The 20,646-nt window shown below is 47.5% G+C and overlaps 1 protein-coding gene across 8 annotated transcripts in view; it reads left to right on the forward strand.

The window, feature by feature from the left end:
* TBC1D1 (TBC1 domain family member 1) overlaps positions 1-20,646 on the forward strand; it is a 224,150-nt gene that overhangs the window by 188,322 nt on the left and 15,182 nt on the right. For all 8 annotated transcript variants that reach the window (XM_082611481.1, XM_082611485.1, XM_082611484.1 and 5 more), the window contains 4 exons: positions 4,179-4,340; positions 9,267-9,425; positions 14,221-14,465; positions 16,503-16,662. In XM_082611481.1, coding sequence (XP_082467607.1) covers positions 4,179-4,340; positions 9,267-9,425; positions 14,221-14,465; positions 16,503-16,662 — 726 coding nt within the window. The remainder of the gene's footprint in view (positions 1-4,178; positions 4,341-9,266; positions 9,426-14,220; positions 14,466-16,502; positions 16,663-20,646) is intronic.

A 20,646-nucleotide genomic window follows, 5' to 3' on the forward strand; every position in this document is an offset into this window, starting at 1 on the left:
TTACTGTTTGAATTTATTCCTCTCCTTAGCTCTGTAAAGTCCAACATATGCTTATCTTGGTGGCGAAAGCATAATAAACTTGCTAAATATCATTTAGGAAGCATTGTGTCAGTGTGTACAGTACCTGTATTGCTGAGAAAAATAATCAACAATAAGAGCCTGATCATGAATGGCCTAAAAACATTTAGTAAGTTTTGTTGGGGTGGCATGGGGGGCACAGAATCATTAAATACAGAAGCAAGATTTGACAAGAACCAACCAGGAGTGCACTAGAGAGGCAGTCATTTTATCACATGTTTTCTTTTCAGTTACTTTTAAAGGAAGGTTAAATTGAAGCTGGAAGTGGCTCTTGCAGTTGATCAAGAATTCAGGCTGAATTGCATGCTTTTTGGGAAAGAAATGAGAGGAACATAGGAGGAGGTTCTTCCTGTGGTTAAGCCTTTTTTCCTGGCTTTTGAATATATGGATCAAATATTTATTACTATTCTGGGAGCACTGCATTCAAGAAAGAATCAAACCACGTCATCTAAATCTGTTTCACTTCATTGTAGACCATTGGAAACTGAATTGTGGTTTCCTCAAAAGTTAAACAGCTAATTTTCAGTGGTGTTGGGACTGAAATGCATGGCCTCTCTCCCGGGTCCTCAGTCCCCTGCAACACCCTCTGCAAGGCCATTTCCCCCATTATAAATGATGATGGAGTAGCCTGATGCAGGATGGCAGGGTGACTCACCACAACCATGGGTTTTGGTCAGCACTATACTGCTTTTTGGACTGAGTTATATAATTTAATGTTGCAGATACTACATCGGCATAATGATAACACAGTGAATTTTGAGTTTTAATTGATTATCATTGAAGATATTTTTAAAAGATATTTTCCTAGTTAAACAAGTACTACACGTTGGTTATAAAAAATATTAGATATTGAGTGCAGTTTTTCTAAAATCTCTACAAGTTTGGGCGTCATTTAATTACTGAGACTCCCAGCCTCTTAGCCTTCCTTCCCTTTCTAAGTTTTCAGGAGATGATGGCAGTTGGAAGAGCATTTTGTCCGTGAAGGCAGCTGCTAATAGAGCAGAACTGGGACAGGCAGCCACAGCATACCCTGTGCGGTGCCATAATCAGACCTGAACATTATTAGTCTGCAGTCCAGGTTGTAGCTCACATCCACGTTAAATGGCGATTAGATGACTCTTTTGCAAAGTTACATTTTGATCTCATTTAGTCCTGGTTTCTCCTAGCCCCAGAAACTCTTAAACATGGGTTTGCAGACACTTATTTAATAAAAGAGTTTGGTCTTGTATCTCAAGTTCTTGCCTTAGAGCCTTGATGTTTGTTGTGGGGTTGCACCATCTGCCTTGCTTGATAAGGCATTTTGGAGGCCACTGGTTTAGGGAACAGTGTTGTCAGGATACTGAAACGGCAGGCTGTTGCTTGGGCCAACAACAAAATACATAGCTTAATAAGCCTTTTCAGCTGCATTTTCTGGCCAGATATTTCTATTCTGTTGACTTCAGAGGAGGTTCCTCTTGTTGCTTTCTGGGCTGTTTAGTATCCAGACGTGCTCACAGCAGAATTTACTGCCAGAGAAATGTACATTTGGCCCCAAGAGCCTTGTACTGTTTGCAGTCACTGTTTGGCAGGGCTGGCCCTGAACCTTATGTGCCACAACGGTTAGCTCAGCTCTAATGGCATCTACTATGTGTAGATGAGAAGCTGAGAGAAATTGAGGGTTGACATTTTTAAAAATTTGAACTCCACATACACGCAGGGAATTATTCAGCAGGACCTTGAAAATGTGTTCTTCAAAGTAAGAAGGAAAAGAATAAAGATGAAACATCACAGAAGATGAGAAGGAGGCAGCAGTGGGCCTAGAGCCTCCTGGCCACCCACCAGTTAGTAACTCACCTGAGGCAAGTCCCTTGCTCACTTTGAACTTCAGTTTTTGTGTCCATGAAGTGAGAGGCTGGACAAGGGATCTCTGCAGCCCTTTTCAGCGCCATCTTTTGATGCATTTGTACTCTTAAAGGCGGTAACTGGGTCAGTTAAGTACAGAAACCATGCATAAGATGACTAAGATCTTACTGTCAGGTTAGCATTAGCCAGATTCTTTGAGTTATTATCATTTGCTCAATTTCTAATGGGGAAAAAGAAGATATTTCATGTTATCAGCACTTGGTTTGTAAAGCAACATTATTTCGATTTTTTTGCTTTTATATTTCTGGTAGTTTGTGGAGTACTTGCTAATTAGCAGACATCTTGTAGATGGTTAGTATATTTCATCTCACTTAATCCTCACAGGAGCAACTCAATGAAATAGCTGTAATTCCTATTTAAAAAATAATCCAGGGTGCAAAAATCCTGCCCCCAGCACATCCTACTTCTGTGGCCCTGGACAAAGTAATGAACCTGCTCAGCCTCGGTCTCCTCCAGAATAAAAGTTGGGGTTGGGGGAGTGTGTATTTGTGGGATGAGGGGAGAGCAGATTGTGCGAGGTGTGGGCTGACTTAGTGTCTCTGGGACTAAGAACAACTCTTCGCCAATAAACTTAACAACTTAGATGAAATGGACAAACTTATTGGAAGGTGCAATTTATCAAAACTGAAATAATAAGAAAAAGAAGTCTGAATGGCCCTATATCTGTTAAAGAGATAAAATCTGTATTGAGACTCTTTCACACAAAGAAAAGACTAGGTCCAGATAGCTCCACTGGATTCTATCAAACATTTAAGGCCCCTAATTGATACCTGCCTAGTCTCAGAAAATGTGTATAATTAATCATAGCAAGTTCTGCAGTGTGGTGGAGAAAGGCAAGGGGCCCAGGCCCACTCTGCCTCCTACTTGGGCCTTGGGGGAGGAGCTCAGTCTTCTCATCCAAAGAAACCTGGCCTCACAGTGTCCTGAAGATTAGAAAAATGCTACAGATGAACCTATTTGCAGGGCAGGACTAGAGATGCATACGTAGAAAACGGATGCGTGGACATGGGGCAGGGGAAGGGAGTTGGGACGAATTGGGAGATTAGGATTGACATATATACACTACCATGCATAAAATAGCTAGTGGGAACCTGCTGTATAACACAGGGAGCTCAGTTCTGTGCTCTGTGATGACCTAGGTGGGCGGGATGGGGGGTGAGGTGGGAGGGAGGTCTAAGAGGGAGGGGATATGTGTATACATATAGCTGACTCACTTCGTTGTACGGCAGAAACTAACACAACATTGTAAAACGACTATACACCAATAAAAAAAAAAAGAGAAAGGAAAAGAGAAAAAAAAAGATTAAATGTTATTAAATATAAAGTACTTAAAACATAGTATTTATTATTATTATCATAAAGAAGACAAGTTTATCAGCTCTGCAGAAGCCTGTATGTTAGCTTATGCTTAGCTATGTATCCTACCTGCTTTCCCAGTAAACTCAGTCTAGATCGGAGATAGGCTGTGGAATGGATATGGGTGCTGACAACGTCACCACCTTGTCTGAATAGGATTTAGTGATTTTAGGTGGGAGTGAGGTTGTCACTTTTAATCCTTCTTAGATCTCCTGCCCCCGCCGCCCCCGCCCCAAGTTTGGTAATTTAGGTATAATTCTTAATGCAGCTGTAAGCTGAATAAGTTTGATAGGAAATAATAGCTATCTTCATATATTTGAGGAGATGCCACATGGAAAGGGTAGCTTTATTCTGTTCAGCCCCAGGCAGCAGAAATGTGATGAAGGGTAGAAGCTACTTAAGGGAGGTTTGGCTCTAAATAAGAAGGAACTATCTTCAGAGAGCCTCTCCTAGTATAGATGAAGTTTTGTTGAGAGCTCATCATGCCAGGTGCTGGGAATTCTAACACATAGTTCCTGCCCTTGAAATGTCTCTGGTTAATAGGGTAGCTGTGGAGATGAGTAGAATTGGATAGGTGTGGGGTGTATTTTAGCAGTAGAGCCAGCAGAATCCATTGGGGGTTGAAGGACTAAGAGGAATCAAGGATGCCTCCTAGGTGTTTAGCTTCTTCCAAGGTAAGGAAGCTGTGGTGGGGCAGGAACCATGTCTTTACCTTGGACCTGTTAAGCTGGCTTGTAGCTGCTTGATGTCTCAGTGGTGGTGATGAGCAGGCAGCCGTGCTGTGAAGTAGGAGACACGGAGCCGTAGCATTCACTAACGTGCTCTTAAATTGTCTGTTCTAGCCTCTGAGAATGATTTGCTGAACAAGCGCCTAAAGCTTGATTATGAAGAAATCACTCCTTGTCTTAAAGAAGTAACTACAGTGTGGGAAAAGATGCTTACCACTCCAGGAAGATCAAAAATTAAGTTTGACATGGAAAAAATGCACTCGGCTGTTGGGCAAGGTAAGCTTAACTGGGAATCAATCTAGCCGGCCTCACCCCTCACTGATGACTGAGGAGAAGTATGGAATAAAAAAAAAAATTTAAGTCCAATTTCAGTGGCCATCTCTCTCCTATTTATCATGTCTTTACCTAATCTGTTTCCAGATGTCTTAGTTAACTGATGTGAGTTTCATTACCTTTCATGATTCCTCTTAATTAAGTTAATTAAGGAAACAGGAAGGAGACAAAAGAATACCTAAGGGCTTAGTTGCCTACAAACTGGGTAATGATGTGATGATACACTGAGTGAAATAGTAAACTGACAGTGAATTGTGTGCCTTCTGTCTGGGTGCTCTCGGGAGGTAACATAGTGTCCAGCCCGGACTTCAGGCAGGTAGGCTCCGGTTTGGATTCCAGCTCTCCAGTTACTTTGCAGCCCTTGAAATAAAAGATGCTGTGTGGGGCTTCCCTTGTGGCGCAGTGGTTGGGAGTCCGCCTGCTGATGCAGGGGACACGTGTTCATGCCCTGGTCCGGGAAGATCCCACATGCCACGGAGAGGCTGGGCCCGTGAGCCATGGCCGCTGGGCCTGCGCGTCCAGAGCCTGTGCTCCGCAACGGGAGAGGCCACAGCAGTGAGAGGCCTGCGTACTGCAAAAAAAAAAAAAAGATGCTGTGTGGGTAAGAAGGCCTCTCCTCTTTTTTTTTTTTTTTTTTTTTTTTTTTGCTGTACGCGGGCCTCTCACTGCTGTGGCCTCTCCCGTTGCGGAGCACAGGCTCCGGACACACAGGCTCCGCGGCCATGGCTCGCGGGCCCAGCCGCTCCGCGGCATGTGGGATCTTCCGGGATCGGGGCACGAACCCGTGTCCCCTGCATCGGCAGGCGGACTCTCAACCACTGCGCCACCAGGGAAGCCCGCCTCTCCTCTTAATGAGACCCCTAAGTGATGGAAATAAAGAGATTTATAAACATCCCAAGTTAAAGTTCGATCAAGGTGGCAGGATTTTAGGGTGTCAACTTGGGAGAAGGAGGAATAATTCTAGGGAATTTTAAATAATTCAAAGTTTACTTTGGTTTTAAACGATTTCTCTAAAGGTATCAAGGTGTAGAACTTTATAATCTGGAGCGTACTTTTCTAGCAGTGGGATTGCAAAGAGGCTACCTGAGCAGTTGGTAATATGGGCCAGAAGCAAACTCTGCTCACCTTTGACCCAGCACTGCCACGTATAGAAACCCATTCTAGAAATGAATTGGTCAAAAATGTACTGCAGTGGGAAGAGGGCGGATTGTGGCAGTGTTTAATGGCCAAAAAACAAAGCAGAACCCAAAAAACCCCAACCGCGTGACCACACCCATGTTATATTCCTTGAAAATAACGCAGTAGATTTATATTGACGGCAGTAAAAGGTGCCTGAGGTCAGTCGTTAAATGAGAAAGGACAGCCTGGCCTCATGTACAGCTGTGTATCTCCATATGTGTATATGTAGAAAGACATCCTTGATGTGTTTGCAGATGACCTGAGTTGTAGACAGGATGGCCATCCATCCGGGTTACCCGGCATCGCCCTGCTTTACAACCTGTCCAGTAATTAATAGCCTTCCTCCCCTTCGCTTTCAAAAGCTTCCCGCTTTGGGTGGTGAATTATATGTTCCCTTTAGTTATGAATGGTTTTTCACTTTCTTCTTTATACCTTCTGTATTTTCAGAAGGTTTGTTTGTTTTTCTCACGTTTAAATAGTGAGCATGTATTACTTCTAAAGTGAGTAAAAATTAAAAAGTATTTACATCTGGGGGGAGGGTGGCTTCCTGCCTGCAGGCCCAGTCCACTGCCAGGTTTCTTTCTGGGGTTAGGAGTGGAGGCAAAACCGAGTGTGCGGAAGGCTGTTCCAGGTCATTCTTAGCAAACACAGTGGCACCGATTTGCATGACCCTTTGTTTTTAAATCGTAAAATCTAAGCTTTCTCTTAAACACCAGAATATGTGGTACTGTCCAGGGACGGCCAGTATTTTTTTCCTCCCAAAAATAAAGGTTTGATAAGATAATGGGAATGATTTAGTAATAAGGGGAAATTGGTCATCTCATAACTTGGGAAATTTCCCAGTTTGACAAAAATATTTTGTGAAAAGCCCCACTATTAATCACTTAACATGCTGACTGTTTTTCAGCCCACATTTGTTTCTAATACAGTGTGAAGTATGAGGTGTGTATGTGTCTGTACATCCCCCCACCCCTCCAGATACATCTCTGAGCAGGAATAGTAGGGAGAAAAGAAACAGAACAGTATAAAAAGGCAGATATCAGGGTGAATTAGTTTCCTGTTGCTGCCATAACAAATGATAACAAAATTGGTGGCTAAAACAACAGAAAGTTTTCTCTCTTAGTTCTGGAGGCCGTAAGTCTGAAGTCAGGGCGTGGACAGGGTTGCCCTCGGCCTCTCCCAGCTTCTGGTGGCTGTCGGCACTCCTCGACCGTGGCTGCGTCACTTCAGTCTCTGCCTCTGTGGGCACATCGCCTCCTCTTCTTGTCTTCTCCTCCGTGTGACTCTTTTCTAAAGTCGTTGTCATTCTGGGTTATGGCCTCATTTCAAGGTCTTTATCTAACTTAATTATCTCTGCAAAGACTGTTTTCCCAAATAAGGTAACATTCACAGCTTCAGGCGATCAGGGCCTGGACATACCTTTTTGGAGGTCACCACTCAACCCACTACACAGGATCATCCAGTTGACTCCGAATTAAACATTCAGAGAAGGTGTAGGATATGGTCACAGTTAAGTGTGGCCCTGTTTTTCTCCCATAGTGTAAAACCAAATTACTGACTATAAGTATTTCCAAGAGACGGCTGAGTGATGCTTTCTAAACAGCTCCTGTGAATCTGTAATGAATGAAATTGACTTTCTGGTTCAGATTCACAAATGATGATTTTATTATTAATTGCCAGGTAGGAACGTAAGATATTTTCCTCAGTACCCATCTGAGTAGCAGCTTGTGTGACAGTGAGAACTTTGAGAGAAAATGGCAGCCAGTTTCCCTGGGTTGCCAGCAACTAGCTGGGGCATCTCTTCTCAGCAAGGGGCCTCTGTTTCCCCATCTGCACCATGTGGAGCATCATCGTATTTCCCTCAGCAGGTTGTGGGGATGAGGTAATGTGTTTAAAATGGTGACGGCGCCTGGTCACCTCACAGGGAGTGTTAGCTGCTGCTCTTTCCCGGAGTAGAATCTGCTCTCAGACACGGCCGGGGGAAACTAGCAAACGACCTTCCTGGGTAGGCTCTCCGAGTGGCAGGGAAGGGTACAAAGTGCTCACTTTTTTTTCTGGATGGAAAGGGAGATTAATCCCTGATTACGAGGCTCCTTTTCTCTGAAGAGCACTCCTCAGAGATGAGGAGGGTTTGATGTCTTATCCTGCCTTTTTCTTTGTCTCCCCATTTCCACGTTTGGCCCTTGAAACAGCAGAATCAAGAGCCCAAGAATTTTGATCCAAAACAGTCACTTTTTCTAATGAGGTTTGACTTGAGTAACATCATTGACTGTAAGAGGACTTTTCTTAGTTTTAGACAACATTTTAAAATTACTTTGAGTATTTAAGTTAATCACGTCTAAAACATTACGTAGAGGCTCTTAGATCATTTTTCTTGTTTGTAGGTGCATGTTGAATGCCCACCAGGGTATGTTCATGCAGACCGTCCCCTGTGCAGCCACTGGCCCCTTCCTCCAGCCCACGCTTGCAGAAAGACGTCCAATCTGTATTCCAGAATCTCGGCTTTGATTCGGCTACTCCTTCCCCAACTCAAAAACATTCAGTGGCTCCCTTCGGCTACCGAATAAAGTGCAGGTTTCTTGCCCTCAGTTTTGCCTCTAGTAAAGCCCTTCCAGCCTGACTGTCACCTGCTCCCTCCTGCATGTGCCGTGTGCCCAGGGAGGTCTGTGGAAACGCTCTTGGTTCCCTTCCTCTTGATTTGGCTTCTCTCTTCTTTCTCCCACTCTTGAGTCTTGGCACAAGTGAAGGAGTCCAGGAAACCTTGATCTCCTTGGTCCAAACTCACCTCTTTGCATCTCTTCCTTCTCTGAGTTCACTTTTTTTTTTTTAACTTTTTTTTTTTTTTTTTTTTTTTTTTTTTTGCTGTACGCGGGCCTCTCACTGTTGTGGCCTCTCCCGTTGCGGAGCACAGGCTCCGGACGCGCAGGCTCAGCGGCCATGGCTCACGGGCCCAGCCGCTCCGCGGCATATGGGATCCTCCCAGACCGGGGCACGAACCCGTATCCCCTGCATCGGCAGGCGGACTCTCAACCACTGCGCCACCAGGGAGGCCCTTTTTTTTTAACTTTAAAAAAAAGTTTTTTACTTATTTATTTTTTATTTTTGGCTGTGTCAGGTCTTAGTTGTGGCACACGGGATCTTCGTTGCGGCATGTGGGATCCTCCGCTGCAGTGTATGGGCTCTGTAGTTGCGGCACGTGGGCCTAGTTGTCCCGCGGCATGTGGGATCTTAGTTCCCCGATCAGGAATCGAACCCACGTCCTCTGCATTGGAAGGTGGATTCTTAACCACTGGGCCATCAGGGAAGTCCCTGAGATCCCATTTTGCAGTGTCATTTTACATGCTTGCAGTTATTTCCCAAGGAGTTAGTAATTGGCGCCAGTTATAGGGGTTCATGTCATTCATCAGTTTATCACAGAGTCTAGCACAGTCTGCTCATAGTACCTAGATATGTACTACGAAAGGTGGGAGGGGGTCAGGGAGGTGAGGGAAGAATGGCGGGGAGTGTGGAGGAAGGAAGGAAGGGAGCAAATACGACAGAATTCTGGTTGCTTTATTTCCATTCCTATGCAGTTAATTCGCAGTGGAACTAGAAGTTGGATCAGTGGAATGAAACACGACTCGTTTTTATTGTTAAGTTGAATTCTGTACATGAAGCCCCTCTCTCTCTTTTCCACCCCCGCTTTTGAAGGTGTGCCGCGACATCACCGGGGCGAAATCTGGAAATTCCTAGCAGAGCAATACCACCTAAAACACCCGTTTCCCAGTAAACAGCAGCCAAAGGACACGCCATACAAAGAGCTCTTAAAGCAGCTCACCTCCCACCAGCACGCCATTCTCATCGACCTCGGTAAGCCTGCAGTCGATTTGACATGAAAATGGAGGTTTCACTCACTTGAAAAGTCTGAAGAGACTGTCCGAGTTATTTAGTGCTCTGCCTTGAGGTTTAGCAATCAGAATTTGCTGCCGAGACTTTCGATTAACAAAGCCCTGGAGTCATCACAAATGTCTTCTCAGGTCTATAAAGAAACCTCCGTTTTCGCCCGGTGGCTTGTTACCTCTGCCCAGCATGGAGGGTGGCTGGCGTGGAGGCTCCAGTTCTGACCACGGTTCAGTTCAGTGACTCAGATATTGATAGGAGGTTTTGCAGTCAACCCAAGGAACGTCCTGGAAACGCAGGTGTCAGAGCTGAGGCTGCGTTTAATTACAGGAGCCACTCCCTAGCCTTTATGGTTTACAAACAGGATTTATTAGAAAAATTGTAGAAAGGAGTTTGTGAGTGCACCCTGGGTGATTTTATTCTGGGAACGGGAGGCGCCTCGTCTCTCTCGAGCAGTTTTAAAAACGCTAAGGTGGAAACGGTGTCTTGGGTACATTTGCAGTTGCCACAGTGGAGAACTTGTGGAGGCAGGCTGTAGCCATGGTGACAGAAGGCCTTCTGTCTTGTCAGTGGCCCCAGGTGGGGACATCCTTTCCTGCCTGCTCCGCCCCCGGCGGCCTCCATCTCTGGCTCTGCTGGCAGCAGGGCTCCTGGGCAACCCCGTGGGCTCCCGGCCCCGCCGCTTCTAGGGCACATGGTCCTGCTTCCAGAACATCCACCCTGGCTGCCGCCACCCCGGGGCTCCCCAGTCCGTGTTCTGGGCCCACCGGGTTCCTGCAGCTGGGAGGGGGCAGCACAGTTCCCAGCCGTGTGAGGTGCGAGCTGGATCAGGCAGGACCGAGGCTTTTCTGTCCAGCCACACGGCACTTCGTCAGGGTAGATTGCGTAAATGTCCCTCTTCAGGTCTAAGTTGAAATGTCATCTCTGAGAAGCTGTCCCTGATATAGCCTCTTCTCCCACCTTCAGGTTGGGTTAGGTGCCTCTGCTAAGCCTTGTCCCACCCTCTATACTCCCCTCAGCGTACTTATCACAGTTATCATTATGACAATTGTCATTAGTGTTTAAAGCTAGTACTTAACCTTACCTTGGACCGAATGTTGGGTGAAGTTACTTAAACTCTTTTCTTTAATCCCCACAGCACGATCAGGGAGATGTTGTTCTATCCTTGTTTGGAGCTAAGAATATTGAAATGCAGAGAGGTTAAGTCACTTGTCCAAAGTAACACGGCTGGTGTGCCACTGAACAGTGTGACTCTAGGCCTGTGCTTTTAACCACCCCCCCACCCTCCGCAACTGTCCTTAGTTTTGTGGCAGTGCCTTTTTATTGCCTTTCTCCCCAGTAGGTTGCAGCCCTCCCTCTGTGGGCTGGACTTGGGGCCATTTGCCATTGTACCCTAGCTCCTAGGACAGAACCTGTCACATAGTAGATGCTTACTAAATCTCTTGATGTTGACTGTGAGGCACGGCACTAGCATCCCAATCTCACGTGACCCTCACAGAAACCTTGGAAAATTGGCCCTGTATCCTCTTTAAGAAACGAGAAAAGTCTCTGAAGCGCATTGAGGTCAAGTGTTGACCGTGGTCACACAGCTGAGTGCCAGGACCTAAGCCCCCTCCGGCTCTGTGCTGCAGTAGGCCCCTCCATCCCTGAGGCCCTCTGCCCAGGAGCCCCATGTGTTCCTAGGAGAAGGCTGGCTGGGTGCAGGGTGATGCTGATAGGCCGCGATTGCGCCTTGGGGACAGTGAAAATGTGAGGCCTGGGGCTGGAGCCCATTTGGCCCTCTGACCCTAAGGAAGCAGTTTTGTGAATTGGCAGAAGCTCTGTTTGCTCATGTGGTGAGTAACAGAAAAAGTGACACGTTCCTATCATGTGAAATGAAGAAAAAAATAAATTTCGGGTAGGAGGTTGAAAGGGAGGAAGGAACACACATGATCTCTGCCCCCACCCCGGGATGGGAGGAGGATGGGGGGACGATGTTTCCTCCTCACTCCTCTCTTCTCTCAGTTTTCTTTCAGTAAATATTCCTCATTGTTCCACACGCAGAACTGGGCCTCTGCCTCCCGTAGCTCAGATGCAGTTACTCTTCTGCAGAGGGAGGAAAAGGCCACGTCAGCATGACGTCCTCGGGCGGGGCTGTGTCCCCCCCCCCACCTGTGTTTGCGCAGCCACCTTCAGGCACCGCCCTGCCCAGGGGCCTGCGGCTGCCACTCCTCTAGTTGGCCCAGAGTCTGCAAGAGCCGAGATTCGGCCTTTCCTCCTTCCCAGGCAGGGCCAGGCTGCACTCACGTCCTCTCTGCCCCTGCCCATCTCCCACCCTCACCCTCTGCAACCCCGAAGGCCAGCTGCAGCCCCACGCCACACCCCGACTGCGCCAGCCTTGTCTCTCCACCTCACTTCTTTCCCAGTCACGGCCCCCAGTTCGGACGCCTTCTCAGTGCCCTCCCAAGGTCCCAAAGAAGTTCTGTTTCCAACAGTGCATTTCCCAGGTGACATCTGTGCGTCTCTCCAGGCTTCCTCCAGGGCCAGCCTTCCCTCCTCCCTTGAACTGGGAGAGCCGAATATTAGCCCCAGTCCAGTGGTGGACCAGGTGCCCTGCCTGCCAGGCTCTGGCTCTGCTGGGTTCACAGAGGCCTCGCCTAGAAGTTCCTCCAAACTTTGCCCATTGCTTCCCCCTCACCTCTCACCAAGGTGGTATTTGCCAAGTCAGTTGTTTTGTCTGCACTTTTTAATTTAGTCTACAGTGTGACTCACTCAAGGCCCAACAGAGGTGTGTAGGGCAGAGCAAAAACAAATCATGTTTCAGTTTTTCTTAAAAAAGTGACATCCATATCCTGGCCAGAAGAACAGAAGGCTTTATTGGTTGGAGGTATTTGGGGTTTGCAAGGATTTTTGTTTTCCTGGCTTTTGCTTTACTTTTCTGAAGTTAGCTGTTAATCTAATCAGGTTTGCAATATTTTTTCCTCCAAGGAGTGAGAATAATAGACTTTGTAGTTGTGCAGTGTTTTACAGTTTGTGAACCATATTCTCTAGCTTTGTTGGATTTCAGCTTTACACAGCCCTGTATGAACTTGAACACATTATTTCCACTTCGGAGGAGATGTGGTTTGCCCAAGTTACAGGCCACTACTCAATGGCAGAACGTTCTAGAACCTTGCTCTTCTTAGTCTCTGTATATCATGTCCCCTCTAGGACACTGTATGGCTTCTCTCTGTCTTGGCTTTGTCCACTGCAGACCAACACAGCCTTCCCCTCCTCTGGTTAGGTGGAGAAACGCTGTCAGAGTTGGCCCCATTGAGCCAGGAGGAAACAGTGTACCAGATGACACTTAGCAAGTCATGCTGGGGCCTTAGTTCCAGAACCTGCCCCACCCTCCAGGCGTGGTTCCAGCACATCCATTTGTGCTGCCCTCAGGTAATTGTAACTTTTCTCCGGCTCTCCATCCTGGGTGGACAATCTGTATTGCCCAGTATCCTGCCTTCTGGCTGTGCCTCCCATCTAGTCGTGGCCACACGAAAGGCCATGGGGGAGGGGACACTGAGCAGCGAGCTAGAGACCCCCTTCAGGCTCCAGGTCACCCTCCACCCTGTCAGCTGGTGCTCTCCTGGGTATCCCGTTGTCAGTGCCTCCCCTGGGACGCTGTCCGGCCTCTCCCACGATAGGCGGGTTGGCCGGGATACTGGAACAGCTCCAGAAATGGAGGGAAACCATTGAATCAGAGAGCAGACTTAGAAACTGCTCCCCATGGCTTTCCAGCAGTGGGGTGACTTGTGCAGGGTGCGTATAGGAAGGTTTGTTGCGGGGAGAGGTAGAGCAGCGAGAGAGAAATGAACGCAGGACAGGAAATCAGGCGAAGACTATTGCTGCCCTCCTAAGTCAAGTTCAGGTAAACTGATCGGGATTGATTCAGTGCTTTCTCATGGGGCTGAGGGAGAACACATGAATGTATCCTCCTCCCTTTGCTGAGACCACATAATTAAGGTGAATGTTTCCCTCGTGGCCTCCATGCACTTCTGCCTTTGCTGATCCACACAAGGCCGTAATTCTCACCTGGGTCCAGGCGTGGCCCCAGCTGAGCATCTCTTTAATCAGGCATTTTTCTGCTCCCTAGAAACACACTTCCCCATCAGTCACATTCCAGAAGGAGAGGGTGAGGTGGGATTTGACAGGTATCAACCACACAAGCCTCCTGGACAGAAGTCTTTTTAAACTTTGTCTGAGTACCAGCTTTTTGTGAAAATCGGGATGTCGAGAGCGTTTTATTTTAACCTCTTTCTGAGAGGTAATTGTTTTGTATAAAAGAAAATACCTACTGCTCCCCACTGTGTTTCAAAGCACTGCCTATGGTTTAAAAGAAGAGAAATGTGTGTGTGGTGTGAAGCACTTGTCGGGAAATGAGCAGTCTGGGCAGAGCTGATCGGGGCGTGTGCTGGAGTGGGGTTGGGTAGAGAACCACAGCTGACCGCTCCTCTGGACGCTAGACTCCTGTTTAGAGGATAGACACTCTTCTTCCTGTTTTAGATGGAAATCCAGGTATCTGCAGGCCCGAAGGCGGTTCTCATTTCTTTCACCTGAAAGCATGATTAATTGCTGATTTTTTTAATAGCAAGCATTTTTCCAAGAACAACCAGCTGACTTGTTTATAGAGCTGGTTTATGACGTGATCCCACTTGTAAAGATCTGTTGCTTTAACCTAAAGCACATCAGATTTCTAGTTCAGTAGGCTTTTTTTTTTTCAAAATACAACAGATGTGTTTTGTTTTCACAGGGCGAACCTTTCCAACACATCCATACTTCTCTGCTCAGCTAGGAGCAGGGCAGCTGTCACTTTACAACATTTTGAAGGCCTACTCGCTTCTCGACCAGGAAGTAGGCTATTGCCAAGGTCTCAGCTTTGTAGCAGGCATTCTGCTGCTTCATATGGGCGAAGAAGAGGCTTTCAACATGCTCAAGTTTCTGATGTTTGACATGGGTCTGCGGAAACAGTATCGGCCAGACATGATTATTTTACAGGTAGAGAGCATTCCTTAAGTCTTTGACAAAGATGAACTCTAAAATGTTTATGATCCGTTTCCAGGTATATCTAAGGAACTTTCCCACCACCAGTTAACACTGTAACATCTGTCACTGCTGAGAACTTACTCTGTGCTAGGCCTTACACCAAATGTTGCATGTGCACTTACCTCCTCAAACTTCAGGAGGACATTGTTGATCAGCTCGATTTAGAGATGGGAAAGCTAAGGCTCAGAGAGGTTATGTAATTTGAGCAGGTCACACAGCTAGCAGGTGGCAGAGCTGGGATTTAAACCTAGGCCTGTCTGACTCCAGGACGCCCTCCCTTTTACCCTTTGTCAAACCACCTTCAGGTGGTCTGATTCCTACCTCCCAGTGTATTTGCTCCTCCCTCTGCCAAGGATCCCATCCCTACCCCTCAACCCCTGCCATCCCATGTCCAGCTCAGATATCACCTGTTCATGCAGGTGCCGTGTCCCCCCCTCTTCCACACACCCCGGCTCGCTGTGTCACGTGATCCTGTCTCATTCCTTTTGCATAACACACTTACTGCCTGAAATTATCTTGTTTCCTTATTTATTGTTTGTTTTCTGGCTCTCCTTAGCGTATATCATGAGAGGGCAGGGGTCTTACCTGTCTTGGAGCTGAGTCCCTAGTTCCTAGGCTAGCGCCTGGGATGAAGTGGGTGCCTCGTCCGTATTTGTTGAATGAATGAGTGACAGGTGGCAGGTCACGTCAGAAGAAAACCCCATACAACAGTGTGTTCCATTGCTGCTACCACCGCCTTTCAGAGCGGGGAGAACTCTGGATCCTGCTTTGAGGATATTCCTAAATGTTGGAACATGTGTTTACGTGTTTGTTTACCAGCAAGATACTCTGATTTCAGAGCCTTAGAAAGTGTACGTTAGAGCCAAGGACTTTTCCAGAGCACTGAACAACATGGCTAGAAATCCTTTCACCTCCACCTGTGTGTGTGGACCACGTGAACATAAATCCCATAGAAGGAAGCCATCCCGTTCACTAGGAGATTTGGGCCCACATAACATTTTCCACACATGCTGTCGGGTTCTTCCTACATACCCCTGTTAGCGTATTTAATGTAGGTGCACCTGCCATCAAAGAGTGGAATTTTTCAGATTTGTATAGTATAGTATACAACAGTATATACTGATATAGTATATTACACAAGTCGTGTGTAGTATAGTATACACATGGCTGTGTTTGGGCTGGTGGCCTAGAGTTTAGATTTCTTTTTGATACAAAAGAGCCGCAGCTGGTACCTGAGAGAACTATGTTGTCTGGCCTCCTGGAAACAGTTTTTCCCATTGTGGGCAGTACATATCCAGCTGTAGCACCCTCTCCAGGTCACTGTTCCTCTGGGGTCGGGCCAGGGACTGCTCAGTCGGGGCTGGCTCTAGGCCAGCTGTGAGCCCCGGGACCCTCATGGGCTTCCTGCCAGGGCCGCGTCACTCTGAAGAGGGAGCCCCCTCAGCTCACGTCCAGCCCAGTTGGAAAAGCTTTCTCCATCTCGAGATAAACGCTTGTCAGCTTATTTTAACTTTCCTGTGTTGTAAACCTGAAGAGGTCACACTTGTCCTGCCTCTTGAGTGGTTTGGCGGGGGGGCATTCAGCGGGAACTTAAGGGAACAGATACAGTCGCATCCTTCTGCAGAGTCTGTGCTCTCACTTCGCTGTTGGCGAGAGGCTGCCTTTTTACTTCAGATTCCCCTGGCTTTGGGTTTTGCTAAGAATGTGCGTTTACGAAATGTTGCCACAGGACAGATGCGTAGCTTCTCCTAGCCGAGGAGCGTGAGGGAACAGTAAGAAGAAAGGCCGTGGCCGGAGGAGCCCCGCCGTGAGCGCCCTGGGCCCAGCCCAGCCCCTGCCTGGCCACAGCAGCCCCAGCAAGCACTCGCTGGATGATGGAGGGTGAGAGCAGGGGTCTCAGGAGCCACGAAGAGAGTTCCGTGGTCCTTCCGCCTCCGAGCGGGGTGGATGCTGATCTCCCACGGTGACCATGTGTGCGTGTCCCTGCAGATCCAGATGTACCAGCTTTCGAGGCTGCTCCACGACTACCACCGAGACCTATACGATCACCTGGAGGAGCACGAGATCGGCCCCAGCCTCTACGCCGCACCCTGGTTCCTCACAGTGTTCGCCTCGCAGTTCCCCCTGGGGTTCGTAGCCAGAGTCTTTGGTGAGTGTGTGTGAGTCTGTTCGCCAGGACTCGCGTGCTCGAGTTAGAGGGGAACCGTGTGTCGTCACTCCGTGGTGATTCTTCTCATTTTTATACCTGGGTCTTCTACAGGAAACAGGATGTTACTTGTCATTCTCAGTTTGGTGAGGATCAGGCTTCGGGAGTTTCAGGACCTGCTTAGCTTCTGATGATCAGGGCCTCCCCTCCATGCCTTCTTGTGGGCTTAGATCCGATTCCCTTCCCCCAGGCTCCCCCTGGAGCAGACTTGCTGCAGGCTGGGCCGAGGAGCCTGGTGCGGGGCCCAGAGATGTTTCTCCCGAGCCGTCTTCCTCGACCTCTGTGGCCCGGGCCTTGGTCGCTGAGCTCCCTAAGACTTCTCCAGCGGGAGTCCTGGGCCACTGCTCTTTCTAGGTCTCGCCTGCATCTTCTCCTCTTGCTCCGCTTCCCCTACCCTTGGCTCTTCGCTTCCTCTGCCAGCATGCTCTCTCGAAGGCACCTCTGTGTCGCCGACCCACGGTCCGTCCTCACGCGCCCCCCGCATCATCTTCCCACTGCTGTGCCCCTGTAACTGAGGGTGGGTCACATTTCAAACCATCTCCTGTTTACTTGATTTACTTTTCGAAAAGATAGTCTCTGTCAAAGTTTTAAATGAATGTTCACATGCAAAGTCTCAAAACTGCCTTGTCAATTAGACTTCAATTTAAAAAACTAAAAATTTAAAAAATGTAAAAGGCTGCCTTCACCTGGCAGGGATAGGAGCCGAGTGACATGCTGTGAGCAGTCAGCTGTTGTACAGTGTGCTTTCCCTGCTTCAGGATGAAGTAATAATTCTGACAATTCAGGTTCTTTTTATCTTTTTATTGTGGAGGAAGAGGTTATTAAAAAATTGATTGTCATCACATACCAAGTGGTTTTAAAGTACCATTTATGTTGAGTCACTTGATAGCTTAAAAACCTGTACTCTTATACTTTTTTAGATTCGTTTTTAGAATTAGAGACCATCTTAAAGGGATTGTTCACAAAAGAGAGAGTCACTTTAGGCAGCTTTGGGCAGACCACTTGTATATCTAGATTCTAGAAATCCTAAAATTTGCTTTTTTTAAATAAATTTATTTATTCTAGGCTACATTGAGTCTTTGCTACTGTGCACGGGCTTTCTCTAGTTGTGGAGAGCGGGGGTTACTCTGTTGTGGTGCGTGGGCTTCTCACTGCGGTGGCTTCTCTTGTTGCAGAGCACAGGCTCTAGGCACGTGGGCTTCAGTAGTTGTGGCACGTGGGCTCAGTAGTTGTGGCACGTGGGCTCTAGAGCGCAGGCTCAGCAGTTGTGGCGCACAGGCTTAGTTGCTCCATGGCATGTGGGATCTTCCCAGACCAGGGCACTAACCCATGTCCCCTGCATTGGCAGGTGGATTCTCAACCACTACGCCACCTGGGAAGCCCGCCTAAAATTTGCTTTTTAAGTGGGCAGTGAGTCGTCTTCTCTCCTCCTCTTCCCCCCCCACCACCGCCAAAGTACTAGATTTTTATTATCATTTACTTCTATCCACAAGAACTTTTACGGAATTTACCATTTGGCTTTACTAGGAGAATCTAGGTTCTTAAAATATTCACTACTCTTCCCATTTTTGCATAGCTACCTCCTCAAATTGATTTTTATTTTCCGTCCCTAAAAAAAAATAAGCACTGAAAATAATTGATACTAAACACTCTTTCCCTGGTTAAGCAAATCATTAGTGAGATTTCATGAAGATTTTATACCATAGTTTTTTTAAAAAGTCCTCAAAGGGCTTCCCTGGTGGCACAGTGGTTGAGAGTCCGCCTGCCGATGCAGGGGACACAGGTTCATGCCCCGGTCCGGGAAGATCCCACCAAAAAATCCTCAAAATTACCTGCTTAGTTGACCAAAAAAGAGTCACAGAAACTACAAGATGTTTAGCTGTAGGCTTCAGTCTTTCTTGCCAAACATTTCTGTGTTTTTTACTTTTCTTACTCTGGAAATGAAAAGAAAATCATTAGTCTCCTTCACTTTTTCTCCTGATTCTTTACTGTGTTTTTTCAAAAGGGTAATGGAGAGCAGTGAAGATTGAAAGGGGGAGGAGGGAGTGTTATTAGATGGTTTGAAAACAGCTCAAGCACTAAATTACACTGTTTGTGAAGAAAACTCTACAGAGAGGGCTGAGCAGGAAGGGCCGAAGGGTCAGCGCCGTGTGTCACTGCCTCAGTCGCAGGCACGGAAGCTGCTGCTGCCCAGAGTTCTGGGCTCTAGGGCCGTAAAGCTCTGGGGGAAGAGCTCTTTCCTCACTGCAGAAGTGGGTAAGAGGCATTAACAGCAATCAGACAGACAGGCAAAATCTGCTTTGGAAATGACAGCCCTTGTGTTGCAGAATATTCAGAACTCTCTGAAGCTCATCCTCATGACGTCATAAGTAGAGCTGAAGCCAGTAAAAGCAGGGTCTTCTTCTCGATATTATGTAGTCAGAGGTGGGTCTTGGAGTTTCTTGTACATTATGCATAACAATGCCAGTCTCTGTGAGTCCTGGAGCCCACAGACCCCCGCTGCACTGAGTGAGTTCGTTTCCAGCTGGCTAAGGGCTCAGGGCTCCTGAGATTATAGGCAGGAAGTGGGGACTCAAGAAAGCACTGTGTTGTGAGGTCATTCCATCTATCACTAGTTAAAAGGGAACCATTGGGCTTCCCTGGTGGCGCAGTGGTTGAGAGTCCGCCTGCCGATGCAGGGGACACGGGTTCGTGCCCCGGTGCGGGAAGATCCCACATGTCGCGGAGCGGCTGGGCCCGTGAGCCATGGCCGCTGAGCCTGCGTGTCCGGAGCCTATGCTCCGCAACGGGAGAGGCCACAACAGTGAGAGGCCCATGTACCACAAAAAAAAAAAAAAAAAAAAAAAGGAACCATTTTATTTGTAAGGTCCATAGAAAAGTTAGGTTTTTTTAAAAAACATTTCTGTATTTAGCATCGGTGACTTAGCTCCGCATTGGTGGGTAGCTTCATTTTAAATCCCAAAGCCTGCCATTCATACATATACTGTAGGCTTTTTTGGCCTGGGGTCCATTTCATTATAGGCCCTTAGGCCTGGATAAAACCTAAAACCAAGTGGATTTTTGTTAACTATTCACTATTTTATATGTAAGTCACGGATTCTCAGCTTGCAGTCAGCATAGCTCTTATATAGATCAATAGCTTACCTCGAACTAAGTATACGCTACTTGGAGGGACAGCTGCCAGTGATGCCCGTGCCTCGACCTTTACATGGTAATGAACCACACTCCTCTGAATGTCAGGTGTCACATAATGTAAAATCGCCTCCTCCTGTATTTTTCCAGTCTGGGTGTAGAGGGGTCCTGGGAGAGATGCTTGTTCTGTTCACCTCCTCATGTCTACCTTTGGGGGGAAAAAGTCTGAAAAATAGGACCTGCCTTGCTCCTGCTGGAGGTGGTGGCTGTGCTATTATTAGGCTCCTGACATTTTCTATAGGATGTGCTGCCAAGTAGATGAGAGAGGAGGTGGAATCTAAAGATCAGGGTTTGGCCAAACACAGAAGCCACCTGTAACGTAGGGAGGGGTTCTGAGAGGCTTCAGGACTAAACTAGACTGGGAAACAAGACTGTTTGGGTGGCCAGGGAAAAGGGCTCTTCCAGGTAACGCGATACAGCGGTGATGAAGTGAGTCTTTGCCCAGTCTGCGCTGTCATCTTACCGCAAGGCTGTCAGCATCCTTCATCTCTCTCCTGCCTGTTCCTGGTGAAATGTGGGGATATCACAGCTGGAGGACCGCAGCCTCCCAGAGAAAGTTCAGGAGAGGGCTGGCCTGCGACAGAGACAAAGGTGTCTGGAAAAGGGATGTAGGATAAGTTCACCTCCTGGCCATGTGCTTTGCCTTGATCATTTCCCCCCATAGGAAGATGGGGCACTTCTAATGTCGTGGGGAGTTTCAGGTAGAGTTCCCATACACGTTACCACCATAGCAGG

Source organism: Mesoplodon mirus, assembly GCF_964341445.2.
Source record: "Mesoplodon mirus genome assembly, chromosome: 2".
Classification (NCBI taxonomy): domain Eukaryota; kingdom Metazoa; phylum Chordata; class Mammalia; order Artiodactyla; family Ziphiidae; genus Mesoplodon; species Mesoplodon mirus.